Below are 20,729 nucleotides of genomic sequence, written 5' to 3' on the forward strand. Positions count from 1 at the left end.
CTTTCAATTGAAATATATATATATATATATATATATATATATATATATATATATATATATATATATATATATATATATCTACGGTGATCATCCACGTCAAAAAAGGTCTTTGATGATTTTGATCACGGAGGTACTAGTCGTAGTACTGAAACGTACGTTAGTTATTTCAGTAACCAGGTGGTTGGAAGCTAGCTTGGAACGCCATGGATAAAAAGATTACTTCAGCAACTGAACTGAAAGCTACTCGTGAGATTCCCACGAAGCCCGAAGAGCTAGCGCGCGCTATAGCTCACTCGGAATCTCTATAAAAAGGCTGAGCTTGTAGTCATAAACTCATACGCACCACTGAACCACCTGCAAGACGGAGGTGGTTTCAGAGTTTAGAGATAAGATGGCGCTGCATCTTCTTCACCTGCTTGCCTTCTCCCTGCTCTTCGCAGTGGCGACCCCTATCAGGGACATCACCGATGTGTGCTCGTCACAGATCAAGGGTATCAATAATCCTCCTTGTCTTAATTAGTTAGCTTTCTCTTGATTCATGCTGTTAATTATGTCTGGTTTCTGCAAGTAGATGAAAGATATGTGCTTTGTTGACATATCCATAACAGTACAGCTTACTACTGAGTTTACATAGCGCTAGCCAATTGAGTAGAAAGACTGAAAGAGCAAGAGTACCAATTAAAGCACCTATAAGTAGGATTTGAAGAACCAATTTCAGTTTGCAGTCAAAATAGCATCACATCAGCTTGAGGCATCACTTCCTTTTTTCTAGCCTGGAGTCTTTGCTTGTTTTAGCACCTCGGTTTAACTAGTACAACTAGAATCAACATGGTGAATGGACGTAAATATGGTGGTAGTGTAACCACAAATTTGTATTGGTCATGTAGTATCCTTCCCCTGAAAACATTTTCAGGGGAAGTCTGAATTTTCTTTGTCGATACTATAACTAACTTAAGAAAAAATTGAAGAAATGACAGCGAGGGTGGGAGCCAAATGACAACCAAAATCGAATCTTTTCGGCTCGATCATTTCTCTTCTTTTCCAACTCTTTTCGCCGCCTTGAATTAAAATATACAGGACAGTCAATGATCCGTCGCCACCAGAAGAAAAGAGTTTTGTTAGGTACACACTTTTGTCGACGGCTAATTGTTGCCGGGCGGCACGCAGGTGCAGCGATCGATCTTATCACCACACAAGCGTTTTTCCAATGCTTTGTCCTGACCGACAATTTTTTTTGTACAAATCCATTATTAGCGGCAAAAACTCCGTCCAAGATGGCATATTTTCCTAAGAAAAAAAAAAACTCTTCCTATTGAGTCCTCTCGATAGCATCCTGTTCTGACTTTAAGTAGATATAATATGTGGACTTCACATTCAGCTAGTTTATATGTCAGTGATGACCAATACCAGAGAACAATACTTTGGAGAGACTTATCTCTTTCCAATACGATCGAAGGCCGTACACGGTACACTGTTCACTGAGCCATCGCAATTTATATATGGTCTCAGTCGAAATTGATGGCCGGTTAGTGGTTCGATTGACTGCTGTCATGGAAGGCCATGATGTGAAGCTCTAACGGTAGCCATACTTCGCCTCTCCCCCGTGAAACCACCGATGCCAAACCACCATATCTATCAGCCTATCATGCGCCGCGCGCGACCACAAATGCGCCGGACAGGATGGCCGCCGAGATGGGCACCGGATCGATCGGCTAGAAAACGTCACCGATACGTGGGGTTTTTCAATGCCATTGCAAATGGCTTCCTTTTTGGCAACTTTTTCTTTTGCCATGACTTGAATCATCCAGCACCGATCGATGATATTACGGCTGCATGTAGGCACGCTCAACAGAAACTCGGTGCTGCTGTAAATAGTTTGCCTAGTTAGCCGGGCCACCTCTGGATTGTACTCTCACCGTATCAAAATAAGTATAACAGCTTAATATATGATGAGACACTAGGATACGTTACATTGCTATATTTTGATATGGAAGTAGTACTACTGTTGTACGTGATGGTCCAGTCCAACGCCCCCTGGCTTCTTCAGAAGTGGTTAGTTCTCCAGTCATCCAAAGCAGCAGTACAATCCTGGTTGTTCCCACTTGAGAAAAAATATCTTTGGTTGCTCGTCATAATAGAGGGGGGAAGGCAAGGTACCATATGCTTTGTAGGTGTTCTGTACTTAGGCACCAAGACTGGGTGTTGTGTTAATTTGTGGTCCTCGTTATAGACATCAGACAACCACTCCATTATCTTGTGTATCATGTTAACTACCAACCAAATGCATCAACTTCAGTCCCTTTTTGACGTGTTTCCTCTCTTGTTGGACTAATGTTAGCACGTCCAAGCTCTTAGATTGTCTAAGCAATGCCAAAGTAGAGTCTTCCATTTTGCACTAGTTCACAAACACTGGAAATTAACTGAGACTACTATTCCATGCATGGGCCTTCTACCGAGAATATTTCACTCAATTTCACAATGACTATGCTGGTTAACTAGCTAGCCTATCTACCCACCTACAGCGATCCAGCGTTGTCTTGGGATTTAATATGGTTATGACCAGATAATGCCAACTGCAAATCCTACCATCAATAAGAGCTTGAATGCTTGATCGATACGTGACCGCAATCTTGGGTACGTGCCCGGGTTGTACGCTGTTCGTACATTTATATATTCCCCAGTAGCACGCAACACAGCTGCAAGTCATATACATGATCGACACTCCTTATCTGTAACATAAATAAATGAATTATTGTTGCATGATTGTTTGGACAATTGGATCATGTGATGACATATCCACACTCGATTGGGAACGGAAATCATATGAGCTGGGACATTTATACAATCTGATGCCCAGTACTTCTCCCTAGTTGTATAATGTCCGTACGTCTCGTTATACGTCACTGTCCAGTCACAAGACGGCTACTACTGTAAAAATTTGACGACAAGATGGCGCAACGGAACTGATGGCCATGTTTAACAAGCTACTCCCTCCGGTTCTATATAATAATTGATGTTTTGGACAAGATTGATGTCAAACTTTTATAACTTTGACTATCAACAACTTTAAAAATATTTAGTTTAAAGAACATACGTAGATTTGTCTTTCAAAACACTATAATAAAAATAAACATGCATTTATTTATTGTGTATATTATAATAGAAAATATAATGTTAAATATATATTTTGTAAACCATGTCATTGTCCAAACCGTCAAATAAAATGAAACCGGAGGGAGTATAGTGTATTTTCAATCATCAATTAAATGCATTGTTGTTTATGTGGCTTATTTGAAAACATAAAAATGACACCTCCCATTAATTGCAAATGGCCTTATAGCCGCGGCAGAATTTGTTTAGAATCTCTAATTTTAAAGTAGTTTTTTTTTTGTCATGGTTGCGGTAAAAATTGGATGAATTGACGCGGGCGAATTAAGGACGTGCCGGTGAATTTTGTGCAGATTTCCAGTACCTGAACAGCACGGGCCTGCACCTTGAGCTGCACCACCCGCGGAGCCCCTGCTCGCCGGCGCCGGTCCCGGCCGACCTCCCGTTCACGGCGGTGCTCACCCACGACGATGCGCGCATCTCGTCGCTGGCGGCGCGCCTCGCCAAGACGCCGTCGGCGCGCGCCACCTCCCTGGACGCCGACGCCGACGCCGGCCTCGCCGGCTCCCTCGCGTCCGTGCCGCTCAGCCCCGGCGCGTCGGTGGGCGTGGGCAACTACGTGACGCGCATGGGCCTCGGCACGCCGGCGACGCAGTACGTGATGGTCGTGGACACGGGCTCCTCGCTCACCTGGCTGCAGTGCTCGCCGTGCCTCGTGTCGTGCCACCGGCAGTCCGGCCCGGTGTTCAACCCCAAGTCGTCGAGCACCTACGCCTCCGTGGGGTGCTCCGCGCAGCAGTGCAGCGACCTCCCCTCCGCCACGCTCAACCCGTCGGCTTGCTCCTCCTCCAACGTCTGCATCTACCAGGCCAGCTACGGCGACAGCTCCTTCTCCGTCGGCTACCTCAGCAAGGACACCGTCTCGTTCGGCTCGACGTCGCTGCCAAACTTCTACTACGGCTGTGGCCAGGACAACGAGGGGTTGTTCGGCCGATCCGCCGGGCTCATCGGCCTCGCCCGCAACAAGCTCTCGCTCCTGTACCAGCTCGCGCCAAGCCTTGGCTACTCCTTCACCTACTGCCTCCCGTCGTCGTCGTCATCGGGGTACCTGTCGCTCGGGTCGTACAACCCGGGGCAATACTCGTACACGCCGATGGTGTCCAGCTCGCTCGACGACTCGCTCTACTTCATCAAGCTGTCCGGGATGACGGTCGCCGGGAATCCGCTGTCCGTGTCGTCGTCGGCGTACTCCAGCCTGCCGACGATCATCGACTCCGGCACGGTGATCACGCGCCTGCCGACGAGCGTGTACTCGGCGCTGAGCAAGGCGGTGGCGGCGGCCATGAAGGGGACGTCCCGCGCGTCGGCGTACTCCATCCTCGACACGTGCTTCAAGGGCCAGGCCTCGCGGGTGAGCGCGCCGGCGGTCACCATGTCCTTCGCCGGCGGCGCGGCGCTCAAGCTGTCGGCGCAGAACCTCCTCGTCGACGTCGACGACTCCACCACGTGCCTGGCGTTCGCGCCGGCCAGGAGCGCCGCCATCATCGGGAACACGCAGCAGCAGACGTTCAGCGTCGTCTACGACGTCAAGAGCAGCAGGATCGGGTTCGCCGCCGGCGGCTGCAGCTGAGAACGCCGAGAGCGCCGCCTAACGCGCACCCAGGCATGGTCCGCATGGATACTTGGGTAAATTAATGGGCAATCCATTTGCTATTGGCTATACTAGCTAGCACGCCATTCATCAATTCAACCACACAAGCTGTTACATAAGCATGGGGATGAACATATCACAAGGTAGATAAAAACGAATTGGTAAAGGTGTTTGCTCTAGCGCTTAGATAAGAAAACACAACTCAAAAACAATATTAGCGTAATGTTAATTAATTTATGTTGTCGAGGCCAGGGGGTACAGAGTATTTGAAAGTGGAACAGCAGGACTCCAAATATGATACACTACACAAATCCAGTAGAGGTGACATATATAGCTTGTCATGTAGTAATTCTTTGGCAAGTACTGGCCGAAATGTTTACTCTGTAAATGTAAATTAATGGGTGTGTGTGTGCTGCGTTTGTAGCTTCTTCTTTAGTAAGTACAAGAGCTCCAAAACTGTAAGCCTGTATTCGTGTGTGAGTACTTTGGACAATGAAATCAAGTTGGTTTATATACTCCAAAGAAATATATATATTCCTGCTATCTGAATTTTCAGATACTTTTGCAAATGTATGATTGGACATCCATAAGCCGAACAAGTTGCACTGGTTGTTACGACGAGAATAAAGAGAGTGAGAGAGGCTTTAGTCGCTGGAGTGTTGCACTCTCTTCCGTCTTCAATAATGGCAACACAGAAAGCGCAACCGCTCAACGGCACAAGTATAGTCAAGTACGTATACCGCGCGTTATGACGATGGGCGAAAAGATACGGGATGGGCCAAGACGCCCGGCGACGATGGCGAGGCATGCATGCCAATGCAAACCATTTTGTTCTTACGTCGAAGCATGGTTCTACTCCTCCCTAGCTGGTCTGATTCTCTCTACATTAATTTCTACTTTTTGACGAACACGAATGGATGCCAAATGGAGTATTTTGACACGTTCTGAAATCTGGCAAGTACTGCAAGACATTCATCGGTATACTCAATAGTATAGCCAACTACTAACTTCAAATCATGTATAACCAATGTAATAGCCAATTCATACAATAGTTGTTTACCACACTATTAATATCTGGTTCCACTTATCATACACACGTTATATCTTGAAGTCCATGCTGCAGCTGGCTACAAATCTATAGCCCGCTGCTATTCCCTCTTTTCTTTTATCTCTTTAAAATATATTTATAACTGGTTTATAGTCTGCTATTGTATCTGCTCTAATGGTCAGTTACTCAGCAACAGTTTTTGAACGTTGGCTAAAAGAAACGAACCTGGTGCTGATCGACCGCCGGCCGGGCGACGGCTAATAACTTGGACTTCATTAAAGCACGTACACCGGCTGGTACTCTGCATCGATCCGAGCATGTTGGATCGATTGATAATCTGATCCTTTTCCGGCTACGTATCCATCACCCGAGTCGTCGTCGTCGTCCACCGGTAACACGTCGCCATCCACCCGACGCGGCACGCCATGGCACGCATGCATATGCATACATTTTCCGGTGCGAGTGGCCGTCGTGCCAGCCTCCATCCAACCAGGTGTGTGTGTGTGTGCGGGCTATCTGGGAAAAAAAAAAGCCGAGAGGCGCCAATCGAATTCGATCGCGCGTACAAGGAGGGTGGGGGTGCGCCGTGCTGCGTGTCCTATCGAAGCGCCAAAGAGGGAGACGCAGACGCGGACGCGCTTGTTGACAAGAAGCTTCATTGTTGCGTGTGGAGGTTAGACTTTCGGAGGATTGGGCTTTGATGTGATTTTGGGGGCCCGGTCGGGTGATGTGCGCACTGTGCCCTCTGCGCTATAGCGTATCGACGTCGACGTGTTCTGGCGTGACACGTTTCCTCGACATGGACGTGTGAGGTGTGCGTATGTGTGTGTCAATTTCCTTCGCGTGACTGTTTGTACGTTTCGTTTACATGGGCATGCATTTATTTGGCGGTTTTGCTTGCAGTAGCACAGGAGCACACGCGTGGGCGACATACGCGCGCCCGAATCGGACCGCGCGCTTACCGTTTTGCTTGGCGCGGTGGCACGACACACATGTGGTTTTCCTTTCCTCGCCGGATTGGGGCTGTGTGGTGGGGACTACGGGTCTCACGGCGTCGCTGCCGCTCGCTACGCGGCAACGAGCCAACGACGGCCTCGGCCGGGTGGGTGGCTGCGCGGGCGTAGAGCCCGTGGGCTATATAGCTCTTTCGCTCGCGCGGCCACGCGTGCGTAGCCCACGAGTGTTTGTGTCGCGGCGGTGGGTGCGGCGCATCGCTCGCGTCGCGTGGGCCGTTTGACGTTGCAACCGCAGGTGGGCCGGTTACCCTGGCTGCCATGCCCCGGAGGCCTGGAGTACAGGGCCGTGCGCCCGTGCTGCGCCTTTGCATGAACTCATATAGCACTGCTCTCTCCGTCCCAAAATAAGTTTTACACTATTCACGTTCAATGTTTGATCGTTCGTCTTATTTGAAAATTTTTAATGATTAATATTTTTATTATTATTAGATAATAAAACATGAATAGAACTTTATGCGTGACTAACTTTTTTTAAATTTTTTCATAACTTTTTTAAATAAGACGGACAGTCAAATGTTGGACACGGATTCCCACGGCTACACTTATTTTGGGACGGATGTAGTACATACTAACATACACTACGCGCTGCAACTTTTTTAAATAAGAAAACACAGTACAAACGTAGATGTCTACAACACGTGTACACTTACAACTACACGCTGCAACTTTGATGCATGCTAGAGATTAGTGTTATGCTACAATACATTGCTACCACTCCGAGCAAGAAAAGTTTAGCAACAGCTCGATAAGTGTATGCTAGCATGAAGAAGCGTGCCAAAAACACTCGGTGTCTCTCGGTCCGCTAGTGGATCCCAAAGTGGTTCACGATACTTTTCAGGATTTGTTTGTTTGTGATGCTGCGCCATTAGATTCCTAGTAATTGAGCTGGTATATGACTGTATATCTCGTAGATTGATATGACTATATCTAGTAGTTCGCTTGACGTTTTGTATCTTTCCTCGTCCCTTTTATAACTTTCTTCTCATAACTTAGTCACCACCAACTCATGCTGCCAATTAACTTAATTATTGTCGGCTCAATCTCTCTTAGTTTAGGAAGTGCTCATACACATGGTCATCTAAAGTCGGAAAGCTGATAGCATCTAAATGGCTGATGAGGTAACCTCCAACAGTACAATGTACACATTACTGAAGTAATTTGGATAGCCATTTCACTTGGTTATCTCAAAAGCAAAGCAAAGCTTTTCCTGGAACTAACATATTTTCTAAAATTTTGATTCATTCCTTGTGGGATATATATGGCTCGAGGCGCACCACCAAAACAACGGCATACTGAATGGTTTCGACATAATGCGTCAGAGTCTCACAGATCACACTGGCTCCAGTGCTCACATATATATCAACACTTATTTACAAAACAGAATGAAAAGTTTCGCGAACAAGCAAAAAGATTGCACATCAGCAACAGAGTGGAAAGTGAAGTGCTGCACATCAGACTAAAAAGATAAATAAGGACTTTGTCTATCACTCCTCATAGTCAGCAGCTCCATGTCACTACCGTGTGGTGACAGATCATAACCTGAAGATTTGATACAAGTATGCATACCTCTCAACAATTCACAATACAGTAAAATAAAATTCTAGATATAACATATTTCATCTGTGAGGAAGAAAGAACTCTAATTTCCCTGATCTGTTTTTAGTGTCTGTGCAGTACGTAGACGATAATTAAGAAGACTAACCCTGAAAAAACTTCATTGTCCTTCTCCGGATACTCTCATCCTTCATAAGCAACGGAATGCGGCTGCTGCTTACTGAACCTGAAGCTGAAGATGCAGCAGCCTTTCTCCTGGCTGCAGTCGCTGGGAAGTGAGGAACAGCCGGCGGCGTGCTGCCGATGACAGCGTACGGTGGGTAGTGCGAGACGATCGGCGTCGAGGAGTGCTTCTGCGTCCACGCCCTGGCCTTCTCCTCGTACACCTCGTACTCGTGCTTGTACTGCTTGGCGATGCAGCGGTTGGTCGGGTGGTCGAGCAGGGGGTCGAAGAGGACCGAGACGAAGCCCAAGAGGAGTTTGCTGATCGTGAACGCCGGTGACCAGTTGTCCTGGAAGATGTCCAGCGCCATCCTCCCCCTCCCGTCAATGTTCGGATGGTACACCTGTTCATGAGATTGAAAGGTAGCAAAACAAATTAGCGAGAATTGACGATCGATGAACATGAGCAATCTTGGATCACGCGACAGATCGAGGAAGCAGCATAGATTACGCGAGCGATTACCTTGGTCTTGAAGAAGAGCTTGGGGGGACGAAAGGGGTAATCGTAGGGGAACCAGACGTCGACGGGGAACACGCCGCCGGCGTAGGGGGTGGCGGCGGGGCCATCGATGACCACCTCCCAGTGGAAGTGGTCCTTCACGGGGGATGGCCCAGGCCGGCAGTACGGCGGCGGATCGAGCCAGAACTGCCACAGCTCGCGCCCTATCCGTCTGCGCGCGACCGCCGCCGCCGCGGTGGATCGCTTCGGCTGCGGCGGCGCCGCGGCCGGCAGCTCGCTGCCCATTGTTATTACTACTACCACGTATGTATTGCACGCCGGCCCTAGCGGCCTAGCGCCTGACGTGCAGGATGGAAACTCGGTGTGGTGAGTGAGAGAGAGAGAGAGAGAGAGAGAGAGAGAGAGGCGATCTTGGGGTTGATAAGTACCGCGGGGAGGTTTAGGAGAGTTTGGAGCGGATATTCCGGTTTATTGTTGGGCTTAGCGGTGTGTTTTGCATCACTTCGTTTCTATGCTCCCCATGAACAATTTTGGCTCCGTGTAACGGCCGCCGATCTTGTTAAAATGGAAAATGCAGCACGTCAGTTCTTTTTCGAAATCGATTTCGAAAAAGAATGGATTCGGTCTTACTGGTGGAGAAAGGGGCTTTACTCCCGGTTGGGAACCCCCTATAGTCCCGGTTATACAACTGGGACTACGAATCCGGGACTAAAGATACCCATCTTTAGTCCTGGGTAAAATAACCGGGACTAAAAATCCATCTTTAGTCCCGGTTGGTACTAAAGATGGTAGGAGCAGTCCCGGTTATTTTTTTTCTCATATCGATCTGCTCCCTAAATATCCCCGATCATATTCCCAAATCATCCCCAAATCAAAGTAGCATCACAGATCTGGAAAGAAATACATCACATATTGGAAAGAAATGCATCACAGATCACAATACATCACATCACAAAATCTCAAACAAAAAATACATCACAAATCCTAAAAGAAATACATCACAACTCCCAGATCAGATCCAATATCACATACATCACAGATCAAATCCAATGAATCAAAAATTCAAAAAAAAAATCGGCAGCAGAGAGGAGGGCGCCGCCGGCCTCCCGACCACCGTCCTTGCGGCCTCCGCGCGAGCTCGGCCGGCCGGTCGCCGCGCCAGCCCGCCCGAGCGCTGCGCCCGCCCGCCTGGCCGGCCGCCGCGCCAACTCGCCCGAGCGCCGTGACCCCCTGCCTGGCCGGCCGCCGCGCCCGCCCGCCCGGCCGGCCGCCGCACCAGCCCGCGCTGCGCCCGCTCGCCCGGCCGGCCGCCGCGCCCGCCCGCGCCGCGGCGGCCCGCCGTGCTGGTTGCCGCGGCCGCCCGCCCGCCTGTCGCCAGCCGCCGCCGCTCCCGCCGGGCGCCGCTGCTCCCGCTCGGCCGCCGCTCAAAGAGGGGAAGGGGAGGAACGGGAGGGGAAAGGGGAGAGGATGGGGATGAAAGGGGAAAGGAAGGGATGGAGAAGGAGTAATGAGAGGGGAGGAGATCGAGAGGAGTGCACGGATAATAACTGAGTGGCGCGCGGTTCGGGGTACTCTTTACTCCCGGTTGGTATAAACAACCGGGACTAAAGATATCTTTAGTCCCGGTTGTTTATACCAACCGGGAGTAAAAATAATTGGTATAAACAATTATTTTTGTGGCGCGCAGATAATATCTGGCGCGCGGTTCGGGGTACCTTTTACTCCCGGTTAGTATAAACAACCGGGACTAAAGATCTGTTTTTAGTCCCGGTTGTTTATACCAACCGGGAGTAAAAATAATCGGGGTCTATCTTGAACCCCTCAACTTCTTGAACCGGGACTAAAAATGAACTTTAGTCCGGTTGGTAACACCAACCGGGACTAAAGATCAAAAAGTACCCCTCAACTTTTAAACCGGGACTAAAGATGCTTTTTAGTCCTGGTTTTTATTAGAACCAGGACTATTGTGGAATTTGGCCGACCGACCAAAGATGGTTTCTCCACCAGTGTCAATAAAGCAGTAGAACATACGGCGCCAGGCCACTTATATTGGCTATTCTTTAGGGATGAACATGAGTGGACTTCTCTCGTAATCGTTGACCCGTGTTAGTTCAATTAATATTATTGTGTAATGATGCTACACTTGTAAAGTTGATAACCAAAAACTCCCATCGCACTAAAATATAAACATTTTTAGATTATAGTACCGTCTCTTATATGCTACTTTGACCAACAATAGCTATAAAAGTAATATGTTTTAAATAAAAATGGTTATATATTATGATAGTTTGTTTAATGATATATCTAGTAACATCAATTTTACATGAGTGATCTTTTTTATTTTTTTGCTATTAATATATAGTCAAAGTTGAAAATGTTTGACTTGTCACTATGCTAAAAATATTTAATTTTAGGACGGAGGGAGTATATCTTATTCCACTATGAGTGATATGATATATATAGGCTTACTTGTTGTAATCTATATGGTATTAAAACCACGAAGTCGCGATGTCATATAGCAAAATTTACCTTAAGTCTATCAAGGTTATCTTTTTATGGTAATTAGGGATTTGTTTTATCATCTATTTGTTTTTTTATTTAGTTCATGAGTTAAAAAAGCTTGTTAGCTAGCTGTGTGCTATATAATAGAAACCGAGGGTATAATACATTTCTATTATCTAAGAAAAAGAGCGAGTCAAATATTACCCGCGAAAAAAACATTACCCGCAAAAATCAACCCCAATGCCCATCTCATATTTATTTACAGAATAAAATAATACCATTGTATGCATGATTGTAATATTTAAATTATTGTTAACTCATTTTCATAGGTTGGGAGCTTAATTAGGGCTGAATATGTAGTTTTGAATTGTTGATATGTTGATTGCAACAAAATTATTTGAAATAATGTTATTTTTTAGGGAAGAAATAATGTTATTTAATAGAACACTAAAAATGTATTATCGGATTTCAATTGGTTGTGACAATTGCATCCTGTGGGCAATATTTTATCAACAATACAACTATGTTTTTAGTAGATGATGTCATTGATTTTTAACATGACGTTTAACCATTTGTCCTATTAAAAAAATTATGCAAATATCATTTATTTTGTTGTACATGTTTTACTATTAAATAAATTTTAAGTATGATATATATTTTTAGCATATTTACACTATTTTTTTTAAGTAGAGTGAATGACCCAACATTATGAAAAAGTGAAATGCGTCATTTAATAAAAAAACGAAGGTAGTCTTTAGATTGCTGGTTGGGGTGCTATTTAAATATCTACTAAAAATATTGTATATTAATTATTTTAAAAAAAATGACTGCAATGCCATGATGATCGAAGGCGTCATGCTGAATGATTTCAACATAATGTCACACACACTAACACTTATCTGTAAGTGACACACCCGAACAATTAATGGACTCAGCTATATATAACCATGAATCTAATCGACGAGCCGTCTAGCTAGGTGAGGTAACTTGCGTATATACCAGCACATTCGAGGTATATATACCTCCGTTTCATAATGTAAGACTTTTTACGCAATGATATACGCATATATATACGAGGATAGATGTAAGCACATTCGAGGATAGATGTTAATGAATCTATATACGCATATATATCTAGATTTATTAACATATATATGAATATGAGAAATGCTAGAAAAACTTAAATTATGAAACGGATGAAGTACCTCGTAATTGACACTACTAGTATACATGCCTCCCAATACTTGTACTATCACCAACACAGTAGACGGTAATTAGGAGACCACCAGCCCTGAAGAAACCCTACTATCCTCCCTACCATCCTCTTCCACAAACTCTCATCCTCGATGGATTTCTTCTTCCGCCGCCGCAGTTGATTTAGCGAAGAAGAAGAAGCCTTAGATGCAGCGACCTGCTTTCTTCTCTTCTCTCTGCGGTTGCCGGAATGTGAGGAACGGCCGACGGCGTCCTCATAGCCTTGGATAGCCAGTGCGAGGCGATGGGCGTGGAGTAGTACCTGCGCGTCCATTCCCTCGCCTCCTTCTCGTACAGCTCGTACTCGTTCTCGTACTGCTCCGCGATGTCCTCGTTGATCGGGTAGTCGAGCAGCGGGTCGTAGAGGATGGAGACGAAGTCCAGGAGGAGCCTGTGGATCGTGAACCCGGCGAGCCAGTAGCCGTGAAGCACCTCCACCACCATCTGCCCCTCGTCGTCTATGTTCGGATGGTACACCTGCAGCGATCGAATTGCATTCGTACGTACGAGATTGAAGCATCAATTGGGATATGTGGCGATGAACACAAGCTAGTGATCTACTCAGAGATTGGGCGAGTGATTTTACCTTGGTCTTGAAGGTGAGCTTCGGGGGTTGGAAGGGGTACTCGTTGGGGTACCAGACGTCGACGGGGAACGTGCCGCCGGCGTAGGGGGTGCCGGGCGGGCCGTCGATGATCACCTCCCAGTGCAAGAGGTCCGTCACGGGTTCAGGGCCGGGGCGGCAGTACGCCGGCGGGTCGAGCCAGAGATCCTCCAGCTCGCGGGAGATACGGCGCTGCGCGGCCTTCCGTGGATCCGCCTTCATCCACCATCTGCGCGCCGTGGTGGATTGCTTCGGCTGCGGCGGCGCCGGGGCCGGCGGCGGCTCGTCGATGATCACTGTCATGTATAGAAGTAGAAAAAGCCCTAACCTCCCTGCCGCCTCGTGCAAGATAAATAGGAAGGCTGGTACGATAGACTTGTGTGGCTCGAGGCATATATTGGGCTGGGCATGCACGCACCTGGTCCTGGGTGGATGTCATGTACATGGGCTGCTGTGATGTCCTTCCAGGAGGCTAGACAAGTGGGCTGGCTTTGGGCTCATTCGGCTAGGGAGAAGGAGACTAGAAAAAAAGCAAAGCAGCCAGCAGCCAGGGTCATCGATGAATCAAGGGGAAAATCCAAATACCCCCCTACAAGTCACTGCTCTTTCTACTCTCCCCCCTACAACTCAATATTGTTCAAAACACTACACATAAGTTAATTTCTCTTCCAATTTCCCACCCTATTCGGTTTTCACGCTTTCTCTGATGCGCTCAATTTCTCGTTATCGTGGGCCTTTAGCTCAGCCCATGAGCGAAGTTTCCTCGTGCCACCTTGGCGGCAAAAGCGCGCGCATCTCCATCCGCTCTTAATTCTGCAAGCCATACAGGTAGGACGACATGACGCTAATATAAACACAGGAAAACAATTTCTAGTCCACCAGTGCAAAACAACAGTGTCTGCCTCATGATTCGTGATTCCACATCAATATGAAGAATGGCAACACCAAGTCAAAAACACATTCCAGAATATTTAAGACATGCTTATTGAAGTAGAATCCCCTTAAAAATCACAATTCAAATCTGATAGTTAGAAGTACAGAAAATCATTTGTTGTAAAAAAGATGGTACTGAGATTAAGAAGGGATCAGCATCCCCCACTAATTGTAGCTAAGAATTTTGATGTAAATAATACCACTGCATAAAAATAGGAGATCAGTTTCTCCTAATTTGCAGCTTTCTTCCAGTAGGACCGATATAAGGCCCATCTGGCACATGATGGTAGAGACCAACACCAAATGCATTGTCCATATATACTGGTGGCTGTGTGGATGTTGTTGGAATATCATCTCTTGAACTAGAACTAATAGGCCGGGAATTGCTCCTCTTCTTCCTCCTAGTTATTTGTGTTTTACACTGAGAGAAACAGACAACAAATTGTGAGAAGTAGCAAAGTACAATGTCTTTATATGATAAATTAGTAGTGTACTCACATTTTGAGATGAAGAACTTTGGTTGTCTTTTCCATGCTTTCTGCTGTTATGACCAAACTCTTTGCAGACGCTACATCTAATTGTTGTCTTTGCAACCGACCTTCCTTGAACCCTAGGTTCACCAGATGCTCTAGTTCTCTTTGTTTTTGGCCTCCCTGGTTGTGTCCTAGCCACAGGTGGGTCTACATCTGGAAATGGAGGCTTTTCCCATTGTGTCTCATCAGGAACGGGATAAATCATCCCACAATATGTCCTCGCATATGCATCCTTTGTCAATATGTCATCAACATAGCTCTCTGGCCTTTGCTTGAAACCTTGAATAGCTGAAACAGCATGCAAACATGGGATTCCAGTTAAATCCCATTTTCTACACCCACAAGTGTGCTTGTTCAAATCCACTACATATTGATTACCAAATGCGGACACTTGCCAAATGCCCCTACCAGCACACACAGATTTGCAATATCTTGCCTCGCTCTTCTCTGCTTCAAGCTTCTTTAATATATTTGGTGGGATTTGCCAATTGTCCCTTTTTGCACCTTCCCTCTTATTATTGAAATCACCCATCATTTTTGTCCTTATGTGCTCAACCATGGTAATTATGGGCTCATCTCTAGCTCCTAGTATCTTTGAATTGTATGTTTCACTTATGTTGTTAAGAAGAAGATCTGTCTTTGCTCTAGAACTGAACATATATCTACACCAATGCTTGGTTGGAACCTTGCTTAGCCACTCCCATGCCCTCAAATTGTTAACCTTTAGTTCTTGCATAGCAGCATTGAACTCAGATTGTCTATATGCATATGCTGCTCGTTCCATCAAACCCTTCAGATATTCCCCTCTAAATCCTACTTGGGAAAAATTGGCATGTAGGTGCCTAAGGCAGTAACGGTGCTCAGCTCCTGGGAAAACTTCAGCCACTGCCTTGAGTAGTCCCTATATATGGCAGCAAAATGTTAAAAAAACAGTTGACATGTATTAATGCAAAGTAGACATATATGATAGCCATTACCTTTTGTCTATCTGACATGAATACCCAGCCCCCAAACTCTTCTCCTTTTCCAATGGCCTTCTCCAAACATAGTAAGAACCATGTCCAAGATTCTGTGCACTCAGACTCCACTACTGCAAAGGCAATAGGGAAAAGATTATTGTTGGCATCCCTGCCTTGTGCTGCTAGTATTTGAGAACCATTGTTGGGTTTGATGTGACATCCATCTATACCGATGAAGGGTCTACAACCACCTAAGAAGCCAGTAATTTAAGCATGAAATGACAAGAAAAACCTTTGAAACCTAGGCCTTATTTCTGGCTCAGGTGATACTTCGCACTTAACAAAAACTTTGCTTCCCGGATTAGCAGATAGCACAGCATGAGCATAATCTTGAATTCTTTTAAACTGCAAATCATGATCGCCCATAACTTTCTTGTAGGCCTCCCTCCTTGCCCTATATGCCTTACTTATGCTGACTTCTACATTGGTATCTCGCCTGACACAATCTTGAAAGGCATGTGCATCCCATTTCTTGTCAGATCTAAAGAATTCCATGTATTCATTAGTAAGCCATCTCCAGTCAAGCTGTGCTATATTGTGTGATTTCCCACAGCTATGTTTTGAAACATACTTCTTTATTTTAAAGGTGTCTTCACCAGGCAATTTTGAAGCATATATGTACCAAGGACAATTATCTGCCTTACACTTGACAGAAACTTGATTCCTATCATTCTTGCCCTTGAACACCTCCCTCCCCTCGTTGATGATCATATTCTTCAAAGCAGCTCTGAAAAGATCAACATTACTGAACAACATGACAACTTGCATGTGTGGATGCCGTAGGGTGGACTCATCAAAAATGATATCTTCAATTCCTCTTGATCTGTGCACATAGATAGGTGCTTCGTCATTGAAATCTATTGGGTCATCATTGGGCTCATCTGACAAATAATCCACCTCAGCTGATTGGCCTATATCCTTCTCTTTTCTCTTGTTAGTTATTTTCCCTACTAGTTCTTTTTCCTGTGTAGTTTTTCCCAGATGTGGTTATGCTTGCTTAACCTCTGCATCTATCTGGCTAGTACCATATAGGTCCTCAGTATCAGAGTCTCCTTGGAAGAACATTACTGGCTCCTTGCCAATAGCAGGTTCCTTGCCTTTTTTTCTTTTCCCTCAACTGTTGCTGTACATACTCTTCATGCAATGTCAAATCATCTTTATCAAAATCACCAGGGACACTGTTATGATGTCCGATTAATGGGATACTACTTGGGCTTACAAACCTTGATGTGCTTCCATTATCAGTCACTAATTCCTGCGGCCTCGCAAAAATGTACAGTGAGCACTCTGTTTCCGTCTTATGATCATCCAACATCATCTTGATTTGTTCATCATTTAGAATCAGTACAAGACCTTGTGGAGGGACATAAGAAGGCTTCAAGTAGTATACACCATCTCCTTTTTGATATCCATGTATAAGCAATGACTCCTCCAAATCGATGAATTTCAGAGAATCCCTGTCTAAAAGATAGATTGATGAACAATTCCTTTCCCCACTAGATTTCCTAGGGCTTCCACAGTTGTACAACCAGTATGAACAATGAAGGAAATACTAGTTCGACCCATCTGCAGAGATTATACCAATTTGTTGGTTTGCAACCTAAATCAAAGAGCAAATATTCGATTATCTGAATCTAGTAATACAACAATTACATGCATAAAACATGATCCGACCAAAACCAGGGAGAAAAAAGGAACATGTAGAATGAATTGACGAGGTGATCGAAGTACAGGATGCTTCAGTGCTTCCTTCTACGACTTCTCTTGCCGGGCAGGAGATTTGATATCCCTTCTCTCTGTACTATGCGATCATCGACGTACTTCGCCGTTGTACCGCTGTTCTTTCGTCGCCTTAGTGTTGCAGTAGCGATCGCGAAATTAAAGCAGGGAAAGATGGAAAGTGGAAGAAGGTGCGCGCGCTTTTGCCGCCAATCTGGCACGAGGCAACTCCACCCGCGGGCTGCGCTGTAGGCCCACGATAACGAGAAATTGAGCGCATCACGAGAAAGCATGAAAACCGAATAGGGGTGGAAAATTGGAAGAGAAATTAATTTATGTGTAGTGTTTTGAACAATATTGAGTTGTGGGGGGAGAGTAGAAAGAGCGGTGACTTGTAGGGGGGTATTTGGATTTTCCCCATGAATCAATTACCACAACGCCTCAGGCGATAGCTTCTTCCTCCTTGCTGCTGCTTCCCCTCTCAATTCCTATTCTCTAGTTCCAATCTCCTGCTTCCTCTTGTTTGATCTCTCTTCCGAGACTATACCTCTCTTTCTCCTCAATTTTGTATCCCTAAACACTTATATTCTTGAGTGGATTGCAATATATCGGTGGCATTTGTGTGAGAGATTTGGTGTGATTGTGTTGGTTCGTGACAATATGGTATCAGAGCAGTCGATTCGTGGGGTTTCTGGTGTGGAGATGAAGTGGGAGAGCGCTGGTGGTCAGAGGAACTGCCAGCAACTTGGTGGTGGTGTCTTTGGAGGAGATGCCCACCACCTGTTCGATGAAATGTCGACCTATCCAAGAGGCGACTCAGCTGCTGTCCTTCGTGTCACCGTGAGCCAGATCATATATCCAGTGACATATGAGGTGTTGCATCAAGTGTACGATACCTATGGAGCAGTGGCGGTGCAGGTTCTTGCAGTGAGCACATGGCAAATCAAGGCTCTTGTGTCATTTAAGTCCAGCCATGACGCGGAGAGGGCTCGGTCCGCCACCCACGGTCACGACATCTACGAAGGGGGCTGCTTACTGGATGTGCAGCACGTCCAGATGTTCCCTGGAGATGGCGCCACCGCCACGCACACCACCTGTTTGATAATGTTACCAAGTAGCGCCACCGCCAGGCCAGCGGCCAAGAGTATTGCTGCTGCACCAGAATGCGTGTTCCCTGCTACAACAGCTTCATCTGTACCCTCAATTACATCAGCAGCCATGGTGACATCGGTTCCTTTCAACGAGACCAAGAAGGCTGAGACTGACATGGACAAGGCGGTGGAGAACTTAGACAAGACCATTCAAGACCTGTGCACCAAGATCGATCGGATGCTGGAGGCATTTCACCACACCAAGGTGGATTTATCCTTGAGCAAGGATTCCACTAGAGATGTGGCAGCGTTGAGTGCCAACACTGATCCAACTTCCATCGCATTGGAGGTCAGTACAGAGGCCGGCTCAACTAACCATGTTGACACAGCCAAGCTTGGCATGGGAACAACCATCAAGTGTTCAATGAAGTGTGAGAACCAGTTGGCTGATGATGATGGTGGCAAAGACATGGCCAAGGAGGAGTGGATGGAGCTCATGGAAGTGGATACCAAGTTCACCACTATGTATTTATGCTTCAGAGATCCATTGTTAATCATCAATGCAATTCCTCCCAGGAACTGGAGTTGGTGCTTGAGCCGTGACTACTTTGGAGTTATCGGCCTCTCTTTCGTTTCATTGAAATTGGAAGTACTCTATGGTTGCTTTGACCGGAGCTCAGAATACACAGCTAGCCCTCCACCAGTACCACCTTGGAGAGCAGCAATTCCATGGAACAAAGCTGAGATGACCTCAGGTTCTCGGCCTTTACCATGGCCTGATCCACAGCTTTGTCAAGGCAGCGGAGGTGTGGTGGTAAAGCTCTTACAACCCTGGCCGCCACTTATTCAAACAAGTGTTCGAGCTGAAATTGAAACACTGAATTTATATGGTGAGTCTCATCAAGTCTCCTTGAACTACAGCGTTGCCCAATTCATGAGTAGAACAATTAATTCCAGTGAGGGCTTGCTGCAAAATCTGATTGTTGGATGGTGTATTTGGTATGAGATATGTCTCTCTGGTGCCTTTAGGAAGGCCTATCAACACACACATCATTCAACCTATGGTTGGGCATATGGGGATCATGAATTGTTCTTGCTGCTGATGCTGATTTCCCATCCATCACCCGATGCATGGTGTGATTGTTTGTTCAGTGGAGCTAATGTTGATGGTAATTGCACTTGCAAGTCACATGAGAAACGTACCCATCGCCATGCTCGGTGCTACACTATTCCAATTTCATTTCAGGTTCAGAGTAACAACAATGATGTACTAGATGATACTTCTTGGACTCAATTCGGATCAAACAATGGTGAGGCATTTAGGGTTTCAACAAGAAAGTTGGTCAACTTGTAACCTTGGCCTCCTCCTTCGCAATGGAGGAGTGAGGTATTCAGTTTGTGTGCAGCAGGAGGGCAAGAGCTCAATTTTTCTTGGAAGTGTATATCTGAAGGGAAACTAATATTATGGACAAATGTGAAAGTTATTAGAAGAGAATATACAAACAAGGTGTTATGGCTGTCAGTTGCCAATTCTTGGGATTTAATATGGGCAGTGCTGCAACAGTTGCTATGTACATCTGAGCTTATTCTTCAATGGAATTAACATGTGCATACACATGAGCTATTGTTACAAAGGGAGCAGCTGAAACTTGGTGCAGTCCATCTCAGTTTGGAAGCTAGCACTTTCAGTAAGAATTCTCGTGGAATAGAACTGGTTAAATGTTCAGAGAGATGCCTCATTTGTTTAGTTTGTGAGGACAACATAGTCTTGCACACATGGGCCTATCGAGTGGTTAAATTAGTTGCTGCAAGATTGGTTGGTGATCAAGGTAAAACCATACAATTTTTAGCAATCTGGGAGTTTGCAAACAAAGAAGTAGCTCTCATTCCGACAAAGAAGCATATGCATGTTTCTCAGTCCATTGATCTCAATATTTGCATGTTACATCTGGGCTCTCATGGAGTATATGCTGATAGTAGTGGTGAAGAAGGCGTGAAGGCTTGGTGGTTGAGGC

At 45.9% G+C, this 20,729-nt stretch overlaps 3 protein-coding genes across 3 annotated transcripts; 1 reads left to right on the plus strand and 2 right to left on the minus strand.

Moving 5' to 3' along the window:
• The first annotated feature begins 273 nt into the window (after window positions 1-273).
• LOC127763208 (aspartyl protease family protein At5g10770-like) lies at window positions 274-5,302 on the plus strand. Its single transcript, XM_052287849.1, has 2 exons — window positions 274-491; window positions 3,462-5,302. The coding sequence occupies exons 1-2, from the start codon at window positions 392-394 to the stop codon at window positions 4,736-4,738; spliced, it is 1,377 nt and encodes a 458-aa protein (XP_052143809.1). The 5' UTR covers window positions 274-391; the 3' UTR covers window positions 4,739-5,302.
• Window positions 5,303-8,144: 2,842 nt separating this feature from the next.
• LOC127763690 (ubiquitin-conjugating enzyme E2 11-like) lies at window positions 8,145-9,452 on the minus strand. The gene is made up of 3 exons (XM_052288469.1): window positions 9,063-9,452; window positions 8,526-8,943; window positions 8,145-8,362 (listed from the first exon to the last, which is right to left on the minus strand). The coding sequence occupies exons 1-3, from the start codon at window positions 9,342-9,344 to the stop codon at window positions 8,280-8,282; spliced, it is 783 nt and encodes a 260-aa protein (XP_052144429.1). The 5' UTR covers window positions 9,345-9,452; the 3' UTR covers window positions 8,145-8,279.
• Window positions 9,453-12,756: 3,304 nt separating this feature from the next.
• On the minus strand, window positions 12,757-13,722 carry LOC127763691 (ubiquitin-conjugating enzyme E2 11-like). The gene is made up of 2 exons (XM_052288470.1): window positions 13,402-13,722; window positions 12,757-13,292 (listed from the first exon to the last, which is right to left on the minus strand). The coding sequence occupies exons 1-2, from the start codon at window positions 13,720-13,722 to the stop codon at window positions 12,939-12,941; spliced, it is 675 nt and encodes a 224-aa protein (XP_052144430.1). The 3' UTR covers window positions 12,757-12,938.
• Window positions 13,723-20,729: the final 7,007 nt, after the last annotated feature.

This window comes from Oryza glaberrima, chromosome 2, assembly GCF_000147395.1.
Source record: "Oryza glaberrima chromosome 2, OglaRS2, whole genome shotgun sequence".
NCBI lineage: Eukaryota > Viridiplantae > Streptophyta > Magnoliopsida > Poales > Poaceae > Oryza > Oryza glaberrima.